Source organism: Ostrea edulis, chromosome 5 (genome assembly GCF_947568905.1).
Source record: "Ostrea edulis chromosome 5, xbOstEdul1.1, whole genome shotgun sequence".
In the NCBI taxonomy this organism is placed as follows: Eukaryota; Metazoa; Mollusca; class Bivalvia; order Ostreida; family Ostreidae; genus Ostrea; species Ostrea edulis.
Window position 1 is genome coordinate 82,926,843 of NC_079168.1, and position 25,411 is coordinate 82,952,253.

The 25,411-nt window shown below is 35.5% G+C and overlaps 1 protein-coding gene across 4 annotated transcripts in view; it reads left to right on the plus strand.

The window, feature by feature from the left end:
- Positions 1-8,988: 8,988 nt before the first annotated feature.
- Positions 8,989-25,411, plus strand: part of LOC125649107 (YLP motif-containing protein 1-like) — a 74,805-nt gene continuing 58,382 nt past the window's right edge. For 2 of the 4 annotated variants that reach the window (XM_056166505.1, XM_056166503.1), the window contains exons 1-4: positions 9,020-9,357; positions 16,627-16,972; positions 19,829-19,936; positions 20,919-22,041. In XM_056166505.1, the coding sequence (XP_056022480.1) occupies positions 9,100-9,357; positions 16,627-16,972; positions 19,829-19,936; positions 20,919-22,041 (1,835 nt within the window). In that variant the 5' untranslated portion in view covers positions 9,020-9,099. Of the gene's footprint in view, positions 9,358-16,626; positions 16,973-19,828; positions 19,937-20,918; positions 22,042-25,411 lie in introns of all 4 variants that reach the window. The other 2 variants (XM_056166502.1, XM_056166504.1) reach the window with 2 other exon arrangements.

Genomic DNA, 25,411 nt, shown 5'->3' on the forward strand with positions numbered 1-25,411 from the left:
TTCAGATATCACCCTTAAGGAAGTCAGCTACTTATACCTTTTGATTGCAGGTACCATGAAATTTGAAGTTTTCTACCAATTTTTTAAGAAACTCTGAGTTTGTATTAGATATCTGACTAATTTACAATTATCAAAGTGAAGAAGAGTGATATTTGGTGTCTTGACATGCCATAAATTTCCAGATATCACACTTAAGGAAGTCAGCTACTTATACCTTTTGATTCCTGGTAACCTGAAATTTCAAGTTTTTCATAAATATCTTAAAGAACTCCTTGTTTGTATTAGATATCTGACAAATTTACAACTATCCATGTGAAGTGGAATGGTATTAGGTATCTTGATATGCCATCAATTTTCAGATATCACACTTAAGGAAGTCAGCTACTTATACCTTTTGATTCCTGGTAACCTGAAATTTCAAGTTTTTCATAAATATCTTAAAGAACTCCTTGTTTGTATTAGATATCTGACAAATTTACAACTATCCATGTGAAGTGGAATGGTATTAGGTATCTTGATATGCCATCAATTTTCAGATATCACACTTAAGGAAGTCAGCTACTTATACCTTTTGATTCCTGGTAACCTGAAATTTCAAGTTTTTCATAAATATCTTAAAGAACTCCTTGTTTGTATTAGATATCTGACAAATTTACAACTATCCATGTGAAGTGGAATGGTATTAGGTATCTTGATATGCCATCAATTTTCAGATATCACACTTAAGGAAGTCAGCTACTTATACCTTTTGATTCCTGGTAACCTGAAATTTCAAGTTTTTCATAAATATCTTAAAGAACTCCTTGTTTGTATTAGATATCTGACTAGTTTACAACTATCCATGTGAAGTGGAATGGTATTAGGTATCTTGATATGCCATCAATTTTCAGATATCACCCTTAAGGAAGTCAGCTACTTATACCTTTTGATTGCAGGTACCATGAAATTTGAAGTTTTCTACCAATTTTTTAAGAAACTCTTAAGTTTGTATTAGATATCTGACTAATTTACAATTATCAAAGTGAAGAAGAGTGATATTTGGTGTCTTGACATGCCATAAATTTCCAGATATCACACTTAAGGAAGTCAGCTACTTATACCTTTTGATTCCTGGTAACCTGAAATTTCAAGTTTTTCATAAATATCTTAAAGAACTCCTTGTTTGTATTAGATATCTGACTAGTTTACAACTATCCATGTGAAGTGGAGTGGTACTAGGTATCTTGATATGCCATCAATTTTCAGATATCACCCTTAAGGAAGTCAGCTACTTATACCTTTTGATTGCAGGTACCATGAAATTTGAAGTTTTCTACCAATTTTTTAAGAAACTCTGAGTTTGTATTAGATATCTGACTAATTTACAATTATCAAAGTGAAGAAGAGTGATATTTGGTGTCTTGACATGCCATAAATTTCCAGATATCACACTTAAGGAAGTCAGCTACTTATACCTTTTGATTCCTGGTAACCTGAAATTTCAAGTTTTTCATAAATATCTTAAAGAACTCCTTGTTTGTATTAGATATCTGACAAATTTACAGCTATCCATGTGAAGTGGAATGGTATTAGGTATCTTGATATGCCATCAATTTTCAGATATCACCCTTAAGGAAGTCAGCTACTTATACCTTTTGATTCCTGGTAACCTGAAATTTCAAGTTTTTCATAAATATCTTAAAGAACTCCTTGTTTGTATTAGATATCTGACAAATTTACAACTATCCATGTGAAGTGGAATGGTATTAGGTATCTTGATATGCCATCAATTTTCAGATATCACACTTAAGGAAGTCAGCTACTTATACCTTTTGATTCCTGGTAACCTGAAATTTCAAGTTTTTCATAAATATCTTAAAGAACTCCTTGTTTGTATTAGATATCTGACAAATTTACAACTATCCATGTGAAGTGGAATGGTATTAGGTATCTTGATATGCCATCAATTTTCAGATATCACACTTAAGGAAGTCAGCTACTTATACCTTTTGATTCCTGGTAACCTGAAATTTCAAGTTTTTCATAAATATCTTAAAGAACTCCTTGTTTGTATTAGATATCTGACTAGTTTACAACTATCCATGTGAAGTGGAATGGTATTAGGTATCTTGATATGCCATCAATTTTCAGATATCACACTTAAGGAAGTCAGCTACTTATACCTTTTGATTCCTGGTAACCTGAAATTTCAAGTTTTTCATAAATATCTTAAAGAACTCCTTGTTTGTATTAGATATCTGACTAGTTTACAACTATCCATGTGAAGTGGAGTGGTACTAGGTATCTTGATATGCCATCAATTTTCAGATATCACCCTTAAGGAAGTCAGCTACTTATACCTTTTGATTGCAGGTACCATGAAATTTGAAGTTTTCTACCAATTTTTTAAGAAACTCTTAAGTTTGTATTAGATATCTGACTAATTTACAATTATCAAAGTGAAGAAGAGTGATATTTGGTGTCTTGACATGCCATAAATTTCCAGATATCACACTTAAGGAAGTCAGCTACTTATACCTTTTGATTCCTGGTAACCTGAAATTTCAAGTTTTTCATAAATATCTTAAAGAACTCCTTGTTTGTATTAGATATCTGACAAATTTACAACTACCCATGTGAAGTGGAATGGTATTAGGTATCTTGATATGCCATCAATTTTCAGATATCACACTTAAGGAAGTCAGCTACTTATACCTTTTCATTTCCAGTAATCTAAAATTTCAAGTTTCCCGTACATATCTTAAGAAACTCTGCGTTTGTAATAAATATATCATTCATTTACCATCTCACATATGACAAGGAGTGATATTAGATATCTTAATATGCCATCAATTTTCAGATATCACGAGTAAGGAAATCAGCTACTTATAGCTTTTGATTCCATGTAGCCTAAAATTTCAGGCTTTTCGCAAATATCTAAAGGAACTCTGTCTTTGTATTATAAATATCATTAATTTACCATCTTACATACGACAAGGAGTGAGATTAAGTCTCTTAATATGTCACCAATTTTCAGATATCACGCTTAAAGAAGTAAGTTACTTATATATTTTGATTCCAAGAAACTTAAAATTTAAAGCTTTTAGCAAATATTCTAAGAAGTCTGTGTTTGTATTAGATATCGTATTAATTTACCAGTAAACATATGACAAGGAGTTATATTAGGTATCTTGATATGCCATCAATTCTGAGATATTACGTTTAAGGAAGTCAGCTACTTATACCTTTTGATTGCATTCAACCTAAAATTTCAAGTTTTCCGTAAATATCTTAAGTAACTCTGCGTTTATATTCGATATCTGACTAAGTTCCAACTATCCACGTGAAGAGGAGTGATATTAGGGATCTTAATATGCCATCAATTTTCAGATATCATGCTTAAAGAAGTCAGTTACTTATATCTTTTGATTCCAAGAAGCTTAAAATTTAAAGCTTTTAGCAAATATTCTAAGAAGTCTGTGTTTGTATTAGATATCTGTCTAACTTACAACTATCCACATAAAGAGGAGTGATATTAGGTATCTTGATAGACAATTAATTTTCAGATATCACCCTTAAGGAAGTCAGCTACTTATACTTTTTGATTCTAAGTAACCTGAAATTTGAAGTTTTCCGTAAATATCTTGAGGAACTCTGCATTTGTATTAGATATCTGACTAACTTACAACCATCCACGTGAAGTGGAGTGATATTAGGTATCTTTATACCGATTATCATACCTCTTCACGTGAATAGTAGTTTACTAGTCAGAGATCTAACAGAAACACAGAGTTCCTTAAGCTATATACAAAACACTTTAAATTTCAGGATGTCTGGAATCAAAAGGTATAAGTAGCTGACTTCGTCGAACGCGATATCTCAAAATTGATTGCATATCAAGACACTTCATATAAAGCCCTGTAATATCGGCAAAAATAAATTCGTCAGATATCTAACATATCTATCTGAAAATTGATGGCATATCAAGATACCTAATATCACTTCTCTTCAGGTTGATAGTATATAATTAGTCTGATATCTAATACAAACACACAGTTCCTTAAAAGATATCTACAAAACATTTGAAATTTCAGGTAACCAGGAATCAAAAGTTCTAAGTAGCTAGCTAACTTCCTTAAGCGTGATATCTGAAAATTGATGGCATAATAAGACACTTAATATCACTCCTTGTCATATGTGAGATGGTAAATTAATGATATAGCTAATACAAACGCAGAGTTCCTTAAGATATGTACGGAAAACTTTTTCAGGCTACCTAGAATCAAATGTTATAAGTAGCTGACTTCCTTAAACGTGATATCTGAAAATTGATGGCATATCAAAATGCCTAATATCACATCTTGTCATGTGTGCATTGGTAAATTAATCAGATATCTAAAACAAACAGGGAGCTCCTTAAAATATTTTCTGAAAACTTGAAATTTCAGGTTACATGTAATCAAAATGTACAAGTAGCTGACTTCCTTAAGCGTGATATCTGAAAATTGAAGGCATATCAAGATACCTAATATAACTCCTTGTCATATGTGCATTAGTAATTTCATCAGATATCTAAAACAAAAACGGAAATCCTCAAAATTTATACTAAACACTTGAAATTTCAGTTTACCTGCAATCAAAATGCACAAGTAGCTGACTTCCTTAAGGGTGATATCTGAAAATTAATTGTATATTAAGATACCTAATATCACTCCTCTTCATGTGGATAGTTGTAAGTTAGTCCGATATCTAATAGAAAAGCAGAGGTACTTAAGATATTTATCAAAAAAGTTGAAATTTCATGTGTTGAGGAATCAAAAGGTATAAGTAGCTGACTTCCTTAAGCGTGATATCTGAAAATTGATGGCATATCAAGATACCTAATACCATTCCACTTCACATGGATAGTTGTAAATTTGTCAGATATCTAATACAAACAAGGAGTTCTTTAAGATATTTATGAAAAACTTGAAATTTCAGGTTACCAGGAATCAAAAGGTATAAGTAGCTGACTTCCTTAAGTGTGATATCTGAAAATTGATGGCATATCAAGATACCTAATACCATTCCACTTCACATGGATAGTTGTAAACTAGTCAGATATCTAATACAAACAAGGAGTTCTTTAAGATATTTATGAAAAACTTGAAATTTCAGGTTACCAGGAATCAAAAGGTATAAGTAGCTGACTTCCTTAAGGGTGATATCTGGAAATTTATGGCATGTCAAGACACCAAATATCACTCTTCTTCACTTTGATAATTGTAAATTAGTCAGATATCTAATACAAACTTAAGAGTTTCTTAAAAAATTGGTAGAAAACTTCAAATTTCATGGTACCTGCAATCAAAAGGTATAAGTAGCTGACTTCCTTAAGGGTGATATCTGAAAATTGATGGCATATCAAGATACCTAGTACCACTCCACTTCACATGGATAGTTGTAAATTTGTCAGATATCTAATACAAACAAGGAGTTCTTTAAGATATTTATGAAAAACTTGAAATTTCAGGTTACCAGGAATCAAAAGGTATAAGTAGCTGACTTCCTTAAGTGTGATATCTGAAAATTGATGGCATATCAAGATACCTAATACCATTCCACTTCACATGGATAGTTGTAAATTTGTCAGATATCTAATACAAACAAGGAGTTCTTTAAGATATTTATGAAAAACTTGAAATTTCAGGTTACCAGGAATCAAAAGGTATAAGTAGCTGACTTCCTTAAGTGTGATATCTGAAAATTGATGGCATATCAAGATACCTAATACCATTCCACTTCACATGGATAGTTGTAAATTTGTCAGATATCTAATACAAACAAGGAGTTCTTTAAGATATTTATGAAAAACTTGAAATTTCAGGTTACCAGGAATCAAAAGGTATAAGTAGCTGACTTCCTTAAGTGTGATATCTGAAAATTGATGGCATATCAAGATACCTAATACCACTCCACTTCACATGGATAGTTGTAAACTAGTCAGATATCTAATACAAACAAGGAGTTCTTTAAGATATTTATGAAAAACTTGAAATTTCAGGTTACCAGGAATCAAAAGGTATAAGTAGCTGACTTCCTTAAGTGTGATATCTGAAAATTGATGGCATATCAAGATACCTAATACCATTCCACTTCACATGGATAGTTGTAAATTTGTCAGATATCTAATACAAACAAGGAGTTCTTTAAGATATTTATGAAAAACTTGAAATTTCAGGTTACCAGGAATCAAAAGGTATAAGTAGCTGACTTCCTTAAGTGTGAAATCTGGAAATTTATGGCATGTCAAGACACCAAATATCACTCTTCTTCACTTTGATAATTGTAAATTAGTCAGATATCTAATACAAACTTAAGAGTTTCTTAAAAAATTGGTAGAAAACTTCAAATTTCATGGTACCTGCAATCAAAAGGTATAAGTAGCTGACTTCCTTAAGGGTGATATCTGAAAATTGATGGCATATCAAGATACCTAGTACCACTCCACTTCACATGGATAGTTGTAAACTAGTCAGATATCTAATACAAACAAGGAGTTCTTTAAGATATTTATGAAAAACTTGAAATTTCAGGTTACCAGGAATCAAAAGGTATAAGTAGCTGACTTCCTTAAGTGTGATATCTGAAAATTGATGGCATATCAAGATACCTAATACCATTCCACTTCACATGGATAGTTGTAAATTTGTCAGATATCTAATACAAACAAGGAGTTCTTTAAGATATTTATGAAAAACTTGAAATTTCAGGTTACCAGGAATCAAAAGGTATAAGTAGCTGACTTCCTTAAGTGTGATATCTGAAAATTGATGGCATATCAAGATACCTAATACCATTCCACTTCACATGGATAGTTGTAAATTTGTCAGATATCTAATACAAACAAGGAGTTCTTTAAGATATTTATGAAAAACTTGAAATTTCAGGTTACCAGGAATCAAAAGGTATAAGTAGCTGACTTCCTTAAGTGTGATATCTGAAAATTGATGGCATATCAAGATACCTAATACCATTCCACTTCACATGGATAGTTGTAAATTTGTCAGATATCTAATACAAACAAGGAGTTCTTTAAGATATTTATGAAAAACTTGAAATTTCAGGTTACCAGGAATCAAAAGGTATAAGTAGCTGACTTCCTTAAGTGTGATATCTGGAAATTGATGGCATGTCAAGACACCAAATATCACTCTTCTTCACTTTGATAATTGTAAATTAGTCAGATATCTAATACAAACTCAGAGTTTCTTAAAAAATTGGTAGAAAACTTCAAATTTCATGGTACCTGCAATCAAAAGGTATAAGTAGCTGACTTCCTTAAGGGTGATATCTGAAAATTGATGGCATATCAAGATACCTAGTACCACTCCACTTCACATGGATAGTTGTAAACTAGTCAGATATCTAATACAAACAAGGAGTTCTTTAAGATATTTATGAAAAACTTGAAATTTCAGGTTACCAGGAATCAAAAGGTATAAGTAGCTGACTTCCTTAAGTGTGATATCTGGAAATTTATGGCATGTCAAGACACCAAATATCACTCTTCTTCACTTTGATAATTGTAAATTAGTCAGATATCTAATACAAACTTAGAGTTTCTTAAAAAATTGGTAGAAAACTTCAAATTTCATGGTACCTGCAATCAAAAGGTATAAGTAGCTGACTTCCTTAAGGGTGATATCTGAAAATTGATGGCATATCAAGATACCTAGTACCACTCCACTTCACATGGATAGTTGTAAACTAGTCAGATATCTAATACAAACAAGGAGTTCTTTAAGATATTTATGAAAAACTTGAAGTTTTAGATTACTGGAAATGAAAAGGTATAAGTAGCTGACTTCGTTAAGTATGATATCCGAAAATTGTTGGCATATCAAGATACCTAATATCACACCTCTTCACGTGGGTAGTTATAAATTAGTCAGAGTTCCTTAAGATATTTATGAAAAACTTCAAATTTCAGTTTACCTGCTATCAAACGGTATATGTAGTTGACTTCCTTAAGCGTGATATCTGAAAATTGATGACATATTACGATACCCTATATCACTACTCGCCATACGTATCGTTGTAAGTTAGTTAAATATATGATATAAACACGGAGTTCCTTAAGGTATTCATACGGATCTTGAAATTTGATTGTACCGATAATCAAAATGTATAAGTAACGGATTTCCTAAAGAGCGATATCTGAAAATTCATGGCGTACCAGAACACCATCTATCACTTCTTGCCATATGTATAGTCGTAAATTCATCAGATATCTAATACAAACATAAAGTCAAACATAAAATTTCTTACGGTATTCACACTTATGTTGAAATTTCAGGGTAACTCGAATCAAATTGTAAAAGTAGCAGATATCTCAAAATGGATGGTATATCAAATGATTGAAGGTCTGAATTAAATCCTTTTCACTTTTAAAGTAAACACTCAGTTGAAAAAGTTTATTCGTATTTTGCATTGCAACGCTATGTAATTGGGGATAATTGAGCATGAAATTTCATACGACTCCTCGTCCTCTTTAGAAATAAATCTGATAGATAATAATTTTCAAACTCATTAACCTTTATCTGGTAGCGAGCTATCAGTAATTATAACTTTTATATTTTGTAGTAGCTGGCTACGAGTAGCTAACTTTTCTTACTTTTAGTAGCTGGCTACTAGTAACTGGCTACTAGTAGCTAACTTTTCCTGGTTCAAGTAGCTGGCTACTAGTAGCCAACTTTTCTCTTTTTAAGTAGCCAGTTACTAGTAGCTGGTTACTAGTAGCCAACTTTACCGATCTAATGTCCATTTGGATTTTAATGAGTAAACACATTGAACTGAACGTATACTAATGGCGTAAGTATAGTACTTAGTGTGTGCACACAGTTCGTTATGACGTGTAGTGTAACTATCCCGAACCTACACATGAGTTATAACCCTGCTACCAATATTATGCAAACTCGCATCACAACTACCCAATGATTATTTCAAGTTTTTCATATTTATCCGAATCTTTAGAGAACGACTTACTGTGTACATGCTCTGACGCCATTTTTGCCGATTATTCGTAGAGTGTTTTAAGTGATTTATTTTGAGAAATTTTGTGGTCTATATTATACCATTATGTTTCCAAACTGGGGTAATATGCAAGGAGGTTATGCAATGTATGGACAAGTAAATCCTGGTTACCAACAGCAGGTGCTTCAATGGCAGCAGATGAACCAAATGACGGGTGCAGGTGCACAGCAATGGGGAGCGTATGGCCAGCCACCACTGCCAACCGGCGGAGAGGCAAAACCACCGCCACCAGAACCCTCACCTGACGAAAAACCTCCACTCCCTCCCGATCCGCCACCAGATGGGACAGCCACAGAGACTAAGGTAGGAGGCCCGCAGACGAGGGTACAACCAAAGTAGCATTGGCTGCCAAATCATTCCCCATATTCTTCAATTTCTGAAGCTGGGATTCTTATGTAGGCCTATATGTGTATAGATAGATAGATAGCACCGAAACAGTATTGAACTCTCAAAATAAGTAAAGAAATATTATCAGAAAGCACAGAAAATTTCACTTTATTTTATTTGGATACCTACTTCCTAATCTGAGATTCCTGACTCTTACCCTATTCTCTTTAGAGAAGTCGAGAGGCATAGCCTTCATCGACTTCTCTTCGCAAGCATTCATATTTTGATTCTGGAAAACGTGTAAATGCCGGAGTCGGTGACGGTTTATGCTTCGACCGACGTTTCGACTCAGATGTGCCTGGATTTACGCAATAGACAACTTGTTTTCAAACATTTAGCAGTAATGCACAAAACCGTCACAAGGAAATCAACACTTACTTGCTTTTAATCCATTTTCAACATGTCCCCTGTCCCGGGTTTAAATCACAACTCTGTTTACTTTCTCTTAACTGGTCCCCTATTTTGACAACTCCCAAGACCAGTTAACGTAAACCCGGGACAGGGGACATGTTGAAAATGGATTAAAAGCAAGTAAGTGTTGATTTCCTTGTGACGGTTTTGTGCATTACTGCTAAATGTTTGAAAACAAGTTGTCTATTGCGTAAATCCAGGCACATCTGAGTCGAAACGTCGGTCGAAGCATAAACCGTCAGCGACTCCGGCATTTACACGTTTTCCAGAATCAAAATATGAATGCTTGCGAAGAGAAGTCGATGAAGGCTATGCCTCTCGCTTCTCTAAAGAGAATAACTCTTACCCCTGCTTTTATATTGTGAGATGTGCTGGGGAGAGTCAGAACGGACTCCATATTGAAAAGTGGGAATTCAGCTACATCAGCTTGTGTCGCTGCTTTGCCTTATGTCCTACCTCTTTCAACTTTATTTTGCGGATCTATCTTCCAAGACCAGGGTTTGGCAGTCAAAACCACCCCCGGTTTTAACCGTCCCGGTCAATACTCCCCAAGTGGTCAATAGTGGTCAATTGTGATTTAAACTGTCCATTTTCCTATTTTTGTAAATTTCTTGCAAAGATAAAGATAAATTAAGTCTTTTCATTATATGGATCAATTGTTGATTAATATTTTTCATTAGATAATCAAATGTAATTTCATAAGTTTAATATATTTGGTTTGCTGAAACTGACCGAGATATCTTCTGTACCTACCAGAGGGTCACAGTTCTATAGCATAGCTTGACGATTGGAGACAGACCTTTTACTACATGTACCTGGACAGATTAAGAATAAAAGGTAGCTGGACATTACCTCAAGCACAGGGAGCAGAGTTGACACGTGTTAATAAGCATAGGCTGGGACCAGAGATTACCAGTGTTCCTGTTATTGTTATGAAAGCATGACCAACCCACCCCCTCAAATGTTTATTCAACAGTTAAAATGAAGATTGATGAAACAATACTTATATAGGTAGTTCTTGTTAAACTAAGGAATTGGAACAGAAATTTTACATCTTCCCCAATTCAACAGAGTCATTTGTACATTATTTAATATTATGACTTATAATTAGTATATTATAAACTGATAGTGCATGTTATGAATTACAGTATTTACCATAATGGTCACTTAAACATTTAAAACAAATAACACAGACTATAATGACCAAATAATCTTCAATCGACCAGTATTAACCCTGTCCAAGACGCAAGGATTCATTATCGGAAGATTATTTTACAAATAGATCATGATTAATACGATGATATCACCGTTTAAACAGCCCTAACACCAACAACTTTTAAACGATGGAATTTTGTGTGGTTATGTGCTGATGTCGTGCGCAAAGATTTAAGAAATTGAATGGCGAGGCAGCAATCTAGTTCAAGTGATGCTTCATTTGTCGGTGTTAGGGCCGTTTGAACGGCATTAGCATCGTATTAATCATGACAATGACTGACTCTCCCTTGTACATGTCACAATATAAAAGTGGGGATAAGAGTCAGAAGAATCTCAGATTACTTACTTCCGTGCCTGGGGTTGAATTCACAACCTGCAGAACTAATCTCCGAGCAGCATGTTAGCAGTGTGCTAGACCATCTACGCAAGTCTAAAAACTTGCTTTCGATTACGATGGAATTCTTGCTAAGCTCTCACAAGCTACATGGGGGTCATTGACAATGGATATTTGACGTAAATTTAAGAAGATCATACAAGATGCATGCTGCATTTGAAATATTTTGTATAAACAGGGTTGTGATTAACATTTGAAACCCTAGGGACTATGTGGGCTTTCAAAAGTTTATGGGCCCACAATTTGATCCAAGAGCCCACATTGTATATCAGTTACCAGTAAAAGATCAAATAACAGAAGAATTTGTTTGTTTTAGTAAAAACATTCCGCTTGCCCAGGGCTTTCAGTTGAAACTAAATTTTTATGTCACAGAGTTGTCGAAATTTTTAGATCACTGTCAGACATTTGGTCTGACTGAGTTAAAGGTTCTGTCAGACCAGACAAAGTTTTGTCAGACCAGATACATGTACCTTGACCTTGTATTGCATAGAAAGAACGAAGAAAAAAAGAACTGCACCAAAATGCCTTTTATTGTTTTAACAGCAATGCATCTCCAACTCATATCCAGACAAATACGGTCAGTTTTCCAACCATCTTGGAACTTATGAACACCAAGGAAACCTTCGTAATTTTTAAGTGGTCCAGGTTCAGCATTTCCCCCCCCCCCCTTTTTTTCTTACCAAGTTGTTTGTTTTACATCCCTGTGAAAGACCTGTGACTCTCACTGCTAAATGCCGAGCGTTTGGTGTCAAATTGGTGAGGATATATTTACATGTTAGGTTTGACGTGACCATGACATGAGCAGAAATCGGAACTCACGACCTTCCAGTTACGAAGCGAACGCTCTACCTCTGAGCTACCACTACCAATCTTTTCTTCGTGGGTAGAGAACCTTTCACAAATTTGGTCGGGCGCACAGCCATGTTGTTTGAGTGACCTTCACTTGAGCATCCCGAACCCGAACTCTAAAATAATTGGATCACAACCGATATTTTCAAACGGTCATTTGGACCGACATTTTCTAATAACTTATCGGTCCAGGGAATTTTTTACCAGCCTTGCCGACAGGATCGACAGTTTTCGACAACTCTGATGTCACCAGTCCGGCCGGACTGATAGGGTATAATTTCAACCAGTCCGCAGAAAAATTTACCAGTCCACCAGAGTTTTTCAGAAATAAATAAACATATTTCGTTCATGTTATTAAAATGAAATAACAGAATTTAACTTGATATGCCTCAGACAATATTGTAACACTTATGTGAGATTTAAATTTACTAATCTGGTTCACCTGATATCTGCAGAGGAATGCCAATTGTGTGTTTAAGATTCCGTAAGTGTGTTTTCCAAAATGACGTTTTAGAAAATTGACCAGTCCCATTGGACTGACTAAAACAAATGTCAGTCAGTCCGCCAGACTTTTAACCAGTCACAAACTGACGGGCATATGTTAATTTTGAGCCCTGCTTGTCATATCCAACAGTCATGGCCAATTAACAAGCCTATTCTACGAAAACGATCTTGATCATTGTTCTCATAAATCGATTATCAAACCGAATCAGAGGTATCTTTTCGATTCATAATCAAACATAATCGAAAATATACGGATAATTCAATTTAGTTACATTGTATTTCATCCATTCCAGGGTGTCCTGTTCACTTAGGCCAAAAAAATATATATGTTGGTTTCCACTTTCACCTCAAAATTTTTAAGGGTCGATAGGTAGGTAGTTTTTTGTGTTTAGCTCACCAGAGCTAAAAGCTTAAGTGAGCTTTTCTGATCACCCGTATTCCGGCGTTTGTCCGTCCGTCTGTAAACTTTTAACATTTATGACTTCTTCTCAAAAACCACTGGGCCAATTTCAACCAAAGTTGGCACAAAGCATCCTTAGGTAAAGGGAATTCTAAATTGTTAAAATAAAGGGCCAGGCCACCTTCCAAGGGAAGATAATCAAGAAAAGGTAAAAATAGAGTAGGGTCATTAAAAAATCTTCTTCTCAAGAACCACTGGGCCAGAAAAGATGAAATTTATAGATAAGCTTTATTAGGTGGTGCAGATTCTAAATTGTTAAAATCATGGCTCCCGGGGGTTGGATGGGGCCACAATAGGGGATCAAAGTTTTACATACAAATATATAGGAAAAATCTTCTTCTCAAGAACCACTGAGCCAGAAAAGCTGAGATTTATATGAAAGCTTCCTGATATAGTGCAGATTCTAAATTGTTAAAATCCTAGCCCCCGGGGGTCAGATGGGGCCACAATAGGGGATCAAAGTTTTACATACAAATATATAGGAAAAATCTTTAAAAATCTTCTTCTCAAGAACCACTGAGCCAGAAAAGCTGAGATTTATATGACAGCTTCCTGATATAATGAAGATTCAAGTTTGTTCAAATCATGGCCCCCGGGGGTAGGATGGGGCCACAAGGGGGATCAAAGTTTTACATAATAGGGACTACGGTTTTACATGCAAATTACGTTTTACATGCAAATATATATGGAAAGTCTTATGATATGGACCAAGGTGACTCAGGTGAGCGATGTGGCCCATGGGCCTCTTGTTTTTAATTTTATGGGTTGAATTATTTTTTAATGATTTAGTATTTTAGATGCATAAAACATATAGTGATTGTCTAGAAATGAAATTAAAGTTATATGATGAATCAAAACATTTCTTCCACTGTACTGTAAACAAAAACTTTCTGTGTTTATGGAATCTGTTAGTGAATAATAAATAACTTAATAAGTCAATAAATATACTCTTGTTGTAGTGATGACATTCACAAAATCTGTGAGAATGAGAAAAAAATTGTTAGGGTCGACAGAAAGTTTTAGGGTCAGTCGGGAAAGTGGAAACCAACATATATTATTTTTTGGCCTTATAGGGGTGATTAAATTGAATTCCAAGTATGAGGTTTTTGTTACTCATTTATCTAAAAAGAAACCGGAGTCTATGTTTTACCAAGCCTTCCGGTAGTCAATTTTATCAGAATGTCCTAACTACATGTATATTTATTAATTTATTCTCATATTGAGATGAGGTTGTAGTGATGACATGAGTGCACTGCTCACTGCGTAGACGATTATCAGGTTGTAGTGATGACATGAGTGCACTGCTCACTGCGTAGACGATTATCAATAAAGTTCATGGGACTCTTGATCGTGCTACTTATAAACCATGAGTTCAGGATTCGCTTTGAAAAATCACCAGTGACAACCCTGATGTGGCATGAAATTGGAAGACTTTGGATCTAGACAGGTCTGCGGTAAACAGGTTGTGGATTAGAGGTGCAATGGTCAAGACTCAAGAGACCTAAACATTGCACCATATGACTTACGTAACTTAGTATCTTGTCCAAATGATGCCTGTTGACCCACTAGGCTCAGTAATGATGGGGAAAATCATTGATTTAAAAAAAAGAGCACTGCTTCATTATCTTTATTTTAGCTTGTAAGGTTTTCATTTTAGCTTGTAAGGTTTTCATTTTAGCCTGTGTGTGGATTTTTTACCCACAGGTTAAAATTAGCCTCTGGTAGAAAAAGTTAATTTCAACCCCTGCTTTCAAGTAATTAAATCAAACACTGACCAGTGTTGATTACTGCAGTTGTTTAGTGACTTTAATTAACAAACATTTACAAGGCAACAGTTTTGTTTTCAACACTTAATTTCTAAAAAAAAAAATTTTCAACTGAACCATCAGACTTTTGTTTATGTCCGCTTTATCAATTTCATGGCCATGATGTTTGTTAGTCGTATTTCCTATGTCAAAGGAATTATAGATAAATGTATTAAGGCCAAATAAAAAAAAAAGTGTGGTTCCGGTTACCTGACCGTCCCTAGTTTTTACCCCCGACCCTAAACTTTTTTTTTTACCTTTTTCCAAAATCAGTTACCATATTTTGCCGAATATAATGCACACTTTTTTCAAGATTTTATTTTATGAGAAGGGGTGCATAATATATACCACTATACATAAAGGTTTTTGACCCATTTTCCTTCAGGTGAAGCTTGACTGTAAGTTCATTCATGGCCAATATATAGATACCGTTAAAATGCTAAACTGTGAACACTTGATACAGGCCATCTAACATTAGACAGAAAGTGACTTAGAACTAAAGAGTGCTTACATAAACAATAGTGCCAATTTCAGGTTGTTTGAATATACTGAGCAATCACCCTTCTTATTATACCCCCCGCAACAAGTTGTGGGGGGGGGGGGGGGTATACTGGAATCAGGTTGTCCGTCTGTCCGTCCGTCTGTAGACACAATGGTTTCCGGACTCTAAAGCATTATCCTTTCCACCTACCATCACCATATCATACATATGGACTACCCATGGGATGAAGATATTCCCTATCGATTTTGGGGTCCAAAGGTCAAGCGCACTGGACATCGAAGTAGCAATATGGTTTCCGGGCTCTAAAGCGTTATCCTTTCCACCTACAGTCACCATATCATACATATGGACTACCCATGGGATGAAGATGTTCCCTATTGATTTTGGGGTCAAAAGGTCATGCGCACTGGACATCGAAGTAGCAATATGGTTTCTGGGCTCTAAAGCGTTATCCTTTCCACCTACAGTCACCATATCATACATATGGACTACCCATGGGATGAAGATGTTCCCTATCGATTTTGGGGTCAAAAGGTCACGTGCACTGGGCATCGAAGTAGCAATATGGTTCGGTTTGTCATGCCATTTGTTTTTTACACTCAGAAAAGAGGTAGTTTATACCTATTACCAACACCCTTTGGGAGATTGGGGTAAGCGGGGGGTATTCTTAGTGAGCATTGCTCACAGTACCTCTTGTTTTTCAAAAAGTTGGATAGATTTAAAAACTTGGAAAGGTATGGTACTCTGGCTGAAATATCATTTCCTACTTTCATGTTCAAAAACATGATTTTAGGTCATGTCCAGAATGTGAGGCTAATGGGGTAATTAAAAAGTTGATCTGGAAATATTTTGGTATTGATAAGAAATGATGGAAACTCCCATGCATATTTTGACATTAGATTCATACAAAAAATTTTGGTATCAGAATGTGCTTAATAGACCCTTCACAAACAGAAATTGCACTCCAGGGGTTAGCCTAAGCCATGGATAAGTAAGTGCAGTTTCAATAGAGTTGGTATAATTTCTAAAAATAATTTATGTTTAGGAAACAGAGATGAAACCTGTATCTGATGCAGAAAAACAGAAACTGTCCCAGCTTCAGCAACAAGCAGCACAATGGCAACAGCAAAATTGGACACAGCAACAGCAGGGATGGAGTGAACAAGGAGGCATGCATCCACAAGGAGGTTTTCAACAAACCGGAGGTGTACAGCAACCAATGGCCGTGTCTCAACAGGCCAGCATGCCACAACAGCCGGCCATGCCACAGCAAACCAGCATGCAACAACAGCCAGGCATGCAACAACAGACAAGCATGCAGCAACAGCCAGGCATGCAACAACAGCCAGGCATGCAGCAACAGCCAGGCATGCAACAACAACAATCAACAGGTGCGTATTGAAGTTTTCAATATCTAGGGTTCGGCACTAAAGTTCAACTGTTATTCTTTTAATGATGAATGTGTAATCAACCTATATCATTTAAGATATCAATAAAACATTTGTACTATGAAATGTTTTATCTATATTACTGGTTTATAACTAAATGTTTTTAAGAATATATGATTAAAAAGTCAGCACAATTACAAGTACTCTCTCGTGTGTGTGTGTGTGTGCAGGCATGAAAGCATGTTTACAAATCTCTAGGATTTTGTTCAAAGATGGAGGAATAACTGATAATATTCACTCAATCATTAATCGGTTGATTTTCTGTCAGCAACGTATTTGCCAACATTAATGTTGTAGAATCGGATTCTGGAGTAATTTTTAATGTATAGCGAAGATTTAATCAATTTGAAAATTCTCTGGGTAGAAAAAAACCCAAAAAATCATTAGAAATATAAATATGAAAGAAAAATACTCTCTTGTGAGTAGCCATGAAATATTAAGGTAATTCCAGTCTCAGGTTTTGCCACTTTTTTGCAACCCTCGGTTGGAATTACCTTATATTTCATGGCTACTCATTAGAGAGTCTGATAATCTTCTTGATATAAAGAGTTCTTGGACAATTTCAGTAAAAGTTTTAGATTGTTGGGGATTTTTTTAGGGTCTGTAGATGGGCGAATTTCTGCCCCATTCCCAAAGCTGAAAAGCAGGTGTTTTTCCTAAACTCAGTGTTCGAAATTAACCATAGACTGATAGACCTAATCTATGTCAAATGACACCGGTCTATGCCAATTGTAATTGAGATAGACCAAATTGTCTAGGCCAATTTATCCCAAAGTCGACTTCTGATAAACATTATGAGGAAAGGTGGAAATTGTTTTGGAAATGGAAAGCAAATATGCTTTTTTTAAGCATCCGTACTTCATCTATTTCAATAAAAAAGGAACAAATCCAGTATTCTGACACTTTTATACAAGATTTCTGATTCTGTCTCTATGCTCATGTTTATCAATGCCCATATCCTATATTTGAGGTGTTTAAAAGGGATATCTAACATCCCATTAGTTTTGATAGAAAATACAAGTATGGCCAATGGACACCGGGTTTCCAATTTATGGGCAACCAAGCCCAAGAATTGCAACATTATGGTTATCTATGGTGTATCAGCACATCATAAATACTTTCTCAAAGTATCATCATTTTTCATCATATATCATGGCCACATCATTTTGATCATTGCATAGAACTGGTATTAAGTACATTAGCAGTAAATAACAATGTTTTGAATTTGTGTTATTATTTTTTTTCAATGTTGCGGTCTATGCCAATTCGATGAAGTCTATGTCAAGTTTTAAACCAATCTCAAACACTGTAAACTGACCCCAAAAAATTATGAATAAAGATTCCATGCCAAAAGTTTTGTTTGATCTTTGGGAAGAACTCATCACTGTGGATACTTGGGGTATTTATCTATTTTTGTAGCTTTATTGCTTGATTGATGGTCTATAAATCTTTCGGTGTGACAAGAATGCTATTGTGCTAAAATTAGGTTAGAGTATAATAAAAAAAAAACGAATTTCAAAATAAAAGATGGATTTTTAAGTGAGGAACCAATGTCCTTTGTCCTTTGACCATCCTAACAAGTGAAGAGATGGCAAATCAAGAAGAGAGTGGGTCTGAGATTGAATGCAATCATAACACCAACAGTGAAAATAGTCTTTCAGTTGAAACAAATTCCCGGGGTTTTACTTGGATATCAGAGAGATAAGAAAAGAAAAGCTATCAAAATGTTGATGATTTAAGTTCTGATGATTCAGTCTCCTCTTGCTCTGGAGACCAATGATAATGTCCTCTGACTTAGACTCTGCCAAAGTCATGGCTCTAATGGAACATTTCCATCTTTCTTTACCATGAAAAACAGAAAATTTAAGAATGATAAATGTTTTCCCAATATCAACCAGTTATCGCTGTTTTTCCCAACGAAATCATTTGAAGCTGGGAGTTTTCAGGTCGTATGGGGCTTTAATGAAAATTTGAAGGTATGTTTAGATACACGTATAGTAGGTAAATATGTTAAGAATTTTTTGATATTAAATTTATTAGACAGCAACTCAAGAATACAACGATATAAGGCCTCAACCGTGCGCAACTTTTTGTGCGCCGTAAATCGAAGGTTTTTATAAGGGGTGGCTCTGTAGCTCTCTGTTATTTCAAAATATTTTTTCAGAAAGCTACAGTTCTGCAGCTAATTCACTGTTAATGATAAAAGGGAGGGGAGGTAACTCACTATATCTTCTATTTCCATTACAAAATAACAAATAATGGTCATTATCAAAAAAAAAAGGGGGGGGGGGTCTACATGCCTGAGAGAGAAAGATTAAGAGAGAGAAAAAGAGTCATGCATAATCAAAACAATACACAAGGTTGATAACTTATATATATGTATTGATATTCACATGCTACACAACAAAATCCTATTCATTTCCAATATTATATACCTCATGTTCTTGTATTATTACAATGATTCAGTTTGTTGAATTTCTTTAATTGCGGTGATACACGTAATTGCTAATTTTAAATTTTGGGAAATGATTTGTATATTTATTTTTTTATCTGACCAATTACATTGATTAAAAACTGAACCAGCTGTGACACCTACTAGCTAAAATAGCAATTTTGAAATATATTCATATAACAACAGTGATGTCTTGGCTCCGCCTACTACTTTCTGATTGAACGACAATCAGTCAAAACAATTTCCTGAAACTTTTTGGAAGATAACCCCACACTTCAGAGTAGTTCACAGTATATATGTTTCAGTGTGATTAACTCCTTAAGCACGTACGGCTATGTTGTTTGTAGGAAGTGTCCAACAGAGACTGGATGCTGTTCTGGAGGAGGAGAGAGCTTTTAACATTCAGTATCAGCAATGGAAGCAACAGTTTGATGATTGGATCGAACAAAATCAGAGTGAGTCCTCATGGATATCTTACCTTAATGTTTAGAAAAAAGTTGTGTTAGTAACATGACCCTAGCTATAAAATATGGCTAAGCCAATTACTTTTTAGCTCAGAACTGATGGCTGAAATGAGTTTTTCTGATTGAAGTTTATCGTCTGTAAACATTTCACATTTTTAACTTCTTGTAAAAAACCACTGAGCCAACATCAGCCATACTTGGCACAAAAGTATATCCTTGGGTTAAAAGGGGAAATCAAGTTTTTAATCCCATACTGGTGAAGTGGAAAGTGACTACTAGTTTTCAGTCTGTCCAGGTGTCTGTCCTTCTGTCTGTAAATGTGAAACACTGCAGGAAAACATTTCTTCAGAGCTTCATCTACACAGAACTACATATTTCAAATTGATTGACATGATTTCGTAAGTGAAACCAAGCAGCTTTCTTTATCTTGTAGATGCATAAACACAGCACTTATTTCACTCTTGAATGAAGAGTATGTTGTATAAATGACTGAGAACCATTGTGTTGGAAGTTGGATAAGTTGTATGAGAAAAATTCAGTTTAACAAAATCAATAACTTGAATTTCATGCAATTTGTAGGAGGAAAAGACAGCTTCAACTGGGGGGGGGGGGGATTGGTAGTTTTGAGAGGAAAAAGGCAGATATTCAAACTGGAATTGGGTTTAGAAAAACTAAATTCCTCCAATTTACTTTGATCTACTTTTATTTTGATGGGGTCTTGTCTCAATCATAAAATTGGTTGATAGCCTAAAATTTCTCCATTGTGAAGACGAGAGTTACAAATATTTTTAAAATGACAGTTTGGGTCAACTGTAACTGTTATACTCTCAACTTGGAGTGCTGAATTTCACAATGCACTCTGCTTATGAATAACAATATCAGTTACTTTATAATATAACTTTGATTTATGGAATTCAAGGAATGCATTCATTAGAGTTTGATCAAACTATCTTCCTATTTTCTACTCTGATAGATCATCCAAACAGGGATCAGTTTCATCAGTACCAGCAACAGTGGATGACATATCAAAAACAGATGGATGAGAAAAGATCCGACATTATGCGACGGAAGCAGATGTTATACCAGGAACAAAGTCCAACAAGTTCTGCTCAAGATCAGTTCGGGGGTCCTCCTAGAGGACCAAGTCCTCGAGGCAGAGGAATAAACCAGACGCCAGAACCCAGGGGTGTTCAAGCAAATCGGGGAGGTAGACCAGATTTCCGACCAAGAGGACCTCAACATCAAATGAACCAGTTCAGACCCCAAATAAACAGAAATCAAGGACCCATGGGGAATTTCAACAGCAGTTTCCAGGGTATGAATGAGGAGGAGGACTATGAGGAGAAAGGGATGGACTTAGATGAGGATGAAGAATATGAAGAGGAAGGGGTCCATATGATGAACCAGTTTACACCCCGAGTACCAAATGCTTCAGGGCCTCGGGGTCCTCGTCCATTAGGAGGAAATAATAAATTTGGAGGTCAGGAACATCAGAACTTTGGTCGTGGGATGGCAAGAGGTCAGAGACCTCCAAGGGGTCGGGGTGGAAGAGGTGGTCCATGGAGTGGGATGGGAAGAGGAGGCGGTCCCATGCCTCTAATGAGTATGGACTTTACTGATGAGAACCAAGGGGAGGAATTTTATGAGGAGCAAGAGGGTACAGAAGAGGAGTTTGATAATTCTTTCAATAGAAATCCAAATAATGTTCCCTCTGGACAAGCTAGGGGTGGGCCTAGATTTGGATTTAATCGTGGTCAAGGAGACCCACGGTACAGATTCCAGAGGAATGACCCACATCAACAGAACTTTAAGTCAGGTTTCAACACCCCAAATCAAAATCCAAGGTTTGGAGGCAGAAACATGCAGAGTCCGGGACCGAGGTTTGGATTCCCAGGAAATCAGAACCCTCAGAGGGATGGGTGGTCAGGACATCAAGACGATGCAAACAGTCGGCAGAGGGATGGGTGGTCAGGACAAGATGATGCGAACAGTCGACAACAGCCCTGGCTTCAGAAGCATCTTCATGGAGGGGGTGGGAACCATCCACAGTCCATGACAGACATAAATCAAGAAATGAAACTAGAGACCACAGAAGGGTAAGATATAGAAGGGCATATTGCTTTGCACCTGTCGGTCAGTAGACCACATGTTGTCTGCTCAATATCTTGAGAACCATTCTCTTGATTGTAATGATATTTCATATTTGGGTTGGTTATGAGTAGAAGAGGACCTCTACTGTTTTTCAGGTCAAAAGTCAAGGGTCAATTTACTCTGAACATAGGAAGACATTTTCTGCTCAATATCTTGAGAAGCGTTTGCTTGACAGAATTCAAACTTGATACAGTGGTACATCCTAAGGAGTAGATGACCCCTATTGATTTTGAGGTCACATGGTCAAAGATCAAGGGTCAAACTGGACATAGAAATATACTGACCACTCAATATCTTGAGAACCCTTTTCTTGACAGACATCAAACTTGGTACACTGGTACATCTTCAGGTGAAGATGGCCCCTATTGATTTTGAGGTCACATGGTCAATCCACTCTTCACATAAGAAGGTGATACTTCTATCAATTAAATGATGCATGTGTATAACCCTTTTGAATTTGCACCAGGGGGAGCATTTATATGTTTTACAAACATCTCTTGTTTAATTACTCAAGTGTAAAGGTACATGTGTCATGCACTGTTCAAATTTTATGTTGTGGATTAAATTATTCCTTTTTAATGATGCCACATTTAAAGACTTTTTGACCTTGATCTTTGACAGTGTTAACAAAAACTTCCGGTAGTGCAAATTCAAGTTTGGTCAATCCAGGGACCTCCCAGTTAGTCCAAAATAGATCAAAATCTTATTTGGGGATATACACAGGGTTCCAACTTTGACTAAATACCTTAGGAGCCAAATGGGCCCCTGAATAAGAAATAATTTTAGCCCACATGAAATGTTAGTAGCCCATACATATGAAATTGAATAACAGGATTTTTTTTACAAGGAAAAAGAAATATCAGGTCACATTGCAATTTATTTAAAAAATGAAAATACAGTGAAACGCCTCTAAAATGGTTGGCTCTCGGACCGAAAAAAAAAACCAATCGGTATAGAGGGGTGGCCGGTTTACGGAGAATTTAGCATTTAGAGACATTTTATCTCGATATTCACAAAGTAGGTACTGTTCCCTTTGTTCTGGTGATCTATGATCAATTATCAGCGGAGATCAAATTAGTCCACTTGTAAGTACAGGTAATTATTACAAGAAATATTCTCACTGAAATTATCTAATTTTGAATTGAAAATCTACAACAGGATATGTAAAGGAAACACAGAGGCCTATTATTGGAATTCCTCTTACCTATAAAAACTCTGTTTACATCCATCACTTATGTCATTAACAAATTTGTTGTAACGTTTTTGAAAAGTACAGTAGTAAATATGAAATTGTTATTTTAATATTTCTTTGGAATTTAAAGTCTATGGAAACCAAGAAAATTAGTTTATCTTTTGATAATTATCATTAACAGTCATGGGTTTGTTCTTTATTAACTACCGCTTATATCCATACGATAGTATGGTGCAACAATATGGGGTTTGATGCTGTATTCATTCAATATGTTCATATCTGTTCATTACCTTTTGTAAAGAATTTGGAAGGGTCACTTCAGGGGTCGAAATTAACGTTTTATACCACAGGCTAATTTTAGCCTGTGGGTAAAAAATCTACAGGCTAAAATGAAAAATTACAAGCTAAAATAAAAATAATGAAGCAGTGTTCTTTTTTGATATGCTTTTTTAAATCAATGATTTTCCCCATCATTACTGAGCCTGGAGGGTCAACAGGCATCATTTGGACAAGACACTAAGTTACATAAGTCATATGGTGCAATATTTAGGTCTCTTGACCATCGCACCTATAATCCACAAACTGTTTACCGCAGACCTGTCTAGATCCAAAGTCTTCCAATTTCACGCCACATCAGGGTTGTCACTAACGATTTTTCAAAGTGAATCCCGGACTCATGGTTTATAAGCAGCACGATCACGAGTCCCATGAACTTTTTTGATAATCGTCTATGCGGTGAGCAGTGCACTTGTGTCATCACTACAACCCGACCTCAATATGACAATAAATTATTGTAGATAGGATATTCTGATAAAAATGACCAACGGAAGACTTGATAAAACATAAACTCCGATTTTTTTGATAAATGAATAACAAGAAATTCATACTTGGAATTCAATTTAATCACCCCTATAAGTGAACAGGACTCGTGGCACGTCTATCTTTTCATCACAATGCGATGTCCGACCTGTAAAGCATTTGTTTGACTCCGAGTTTCTTAAAAAATCATAAAAGAAAAATCCGGATAGAAAAGATTGTTGAAATCCGTCGTTCCTGTAAGCGTTTGTATGATTCTGAGGGCAAGTTTAATAAAAGCAAATAGCTCATCCTCGTATAAAACGGATATGATACGATCATGGTTTGTAAATCACCACTCGCTAAGATTTTCGAGTGTCCACTATTTTTAATCGCTATTTTTCAATTGTACTAGCATTTTGCGAGTATTTCTTGCTAATTTCGAGCCCTGATCACTTGGATTAGCAAAGTTTCACTTAAAGGGACATGGACATGATTTGAGCTGAACATTTTCAAATCTTATTTTTCCACTTTTAATGTTTAAATGCTTAAAGGTATCTCTAATGGTCAGCAAAAATTTGAATGTCAGTTGCCCAGGTACATGGGAGACACAGAGCTCACAGTTCTGTGCCCTGCTTTTGCTTATTAAGCTAGATATACCCAATTTTTCAATTTACAAGCTAATTCTGAACATAATTTAACAGTTTCTAGTGTTTAGTACATCTCATTTTGTTTAACAGTTTCTAGTGTTTAGTACATCTCATTTTGTTTAACAGTTTCTAGTGTTTAGTACATCTCATTTTGTTTTAAACATGCTATTTTCTATCAAGCATTCTATATGTAAACAAAAGCAAGGCATGAGCCTTGTTTACATAACAAAGAATTGCGAGTGCTGTATCTCACTTGTAACTCAAAAACTGATATTCAAATTTTAGTTAAGCACTGTAAACAATAAATATGGAAAAATAAAAATTTCAGCTCAGCCATGTCCATGCCCCTTTAACACACTTGACAACACAGGTAAACTATAGAAATTAGAGAGGTCACTTGTGTTTTTCACATCTGCAGTTGATAATTTCCCACCCATCTGGTAGGTCAGTCCTTTTTCACACCTGGCCGATATTGATCACCCTCTGGCCAAACTCTCCTTGTCTTCAAAAAGTGGCCAGTATTGTAATGGTAAATTGCACATGTATGTTCACAAATATTCTTTAAAAAGTGGCCGATGTCCGGTTTTCAGGGGTGGCCAGTTTTGTAAGTCTTTCTTTGTAAGGAAATGTTAAGATTTCTGGTGGGACTTTGAAAATCGGCTGATAGTCAGGGAAAAC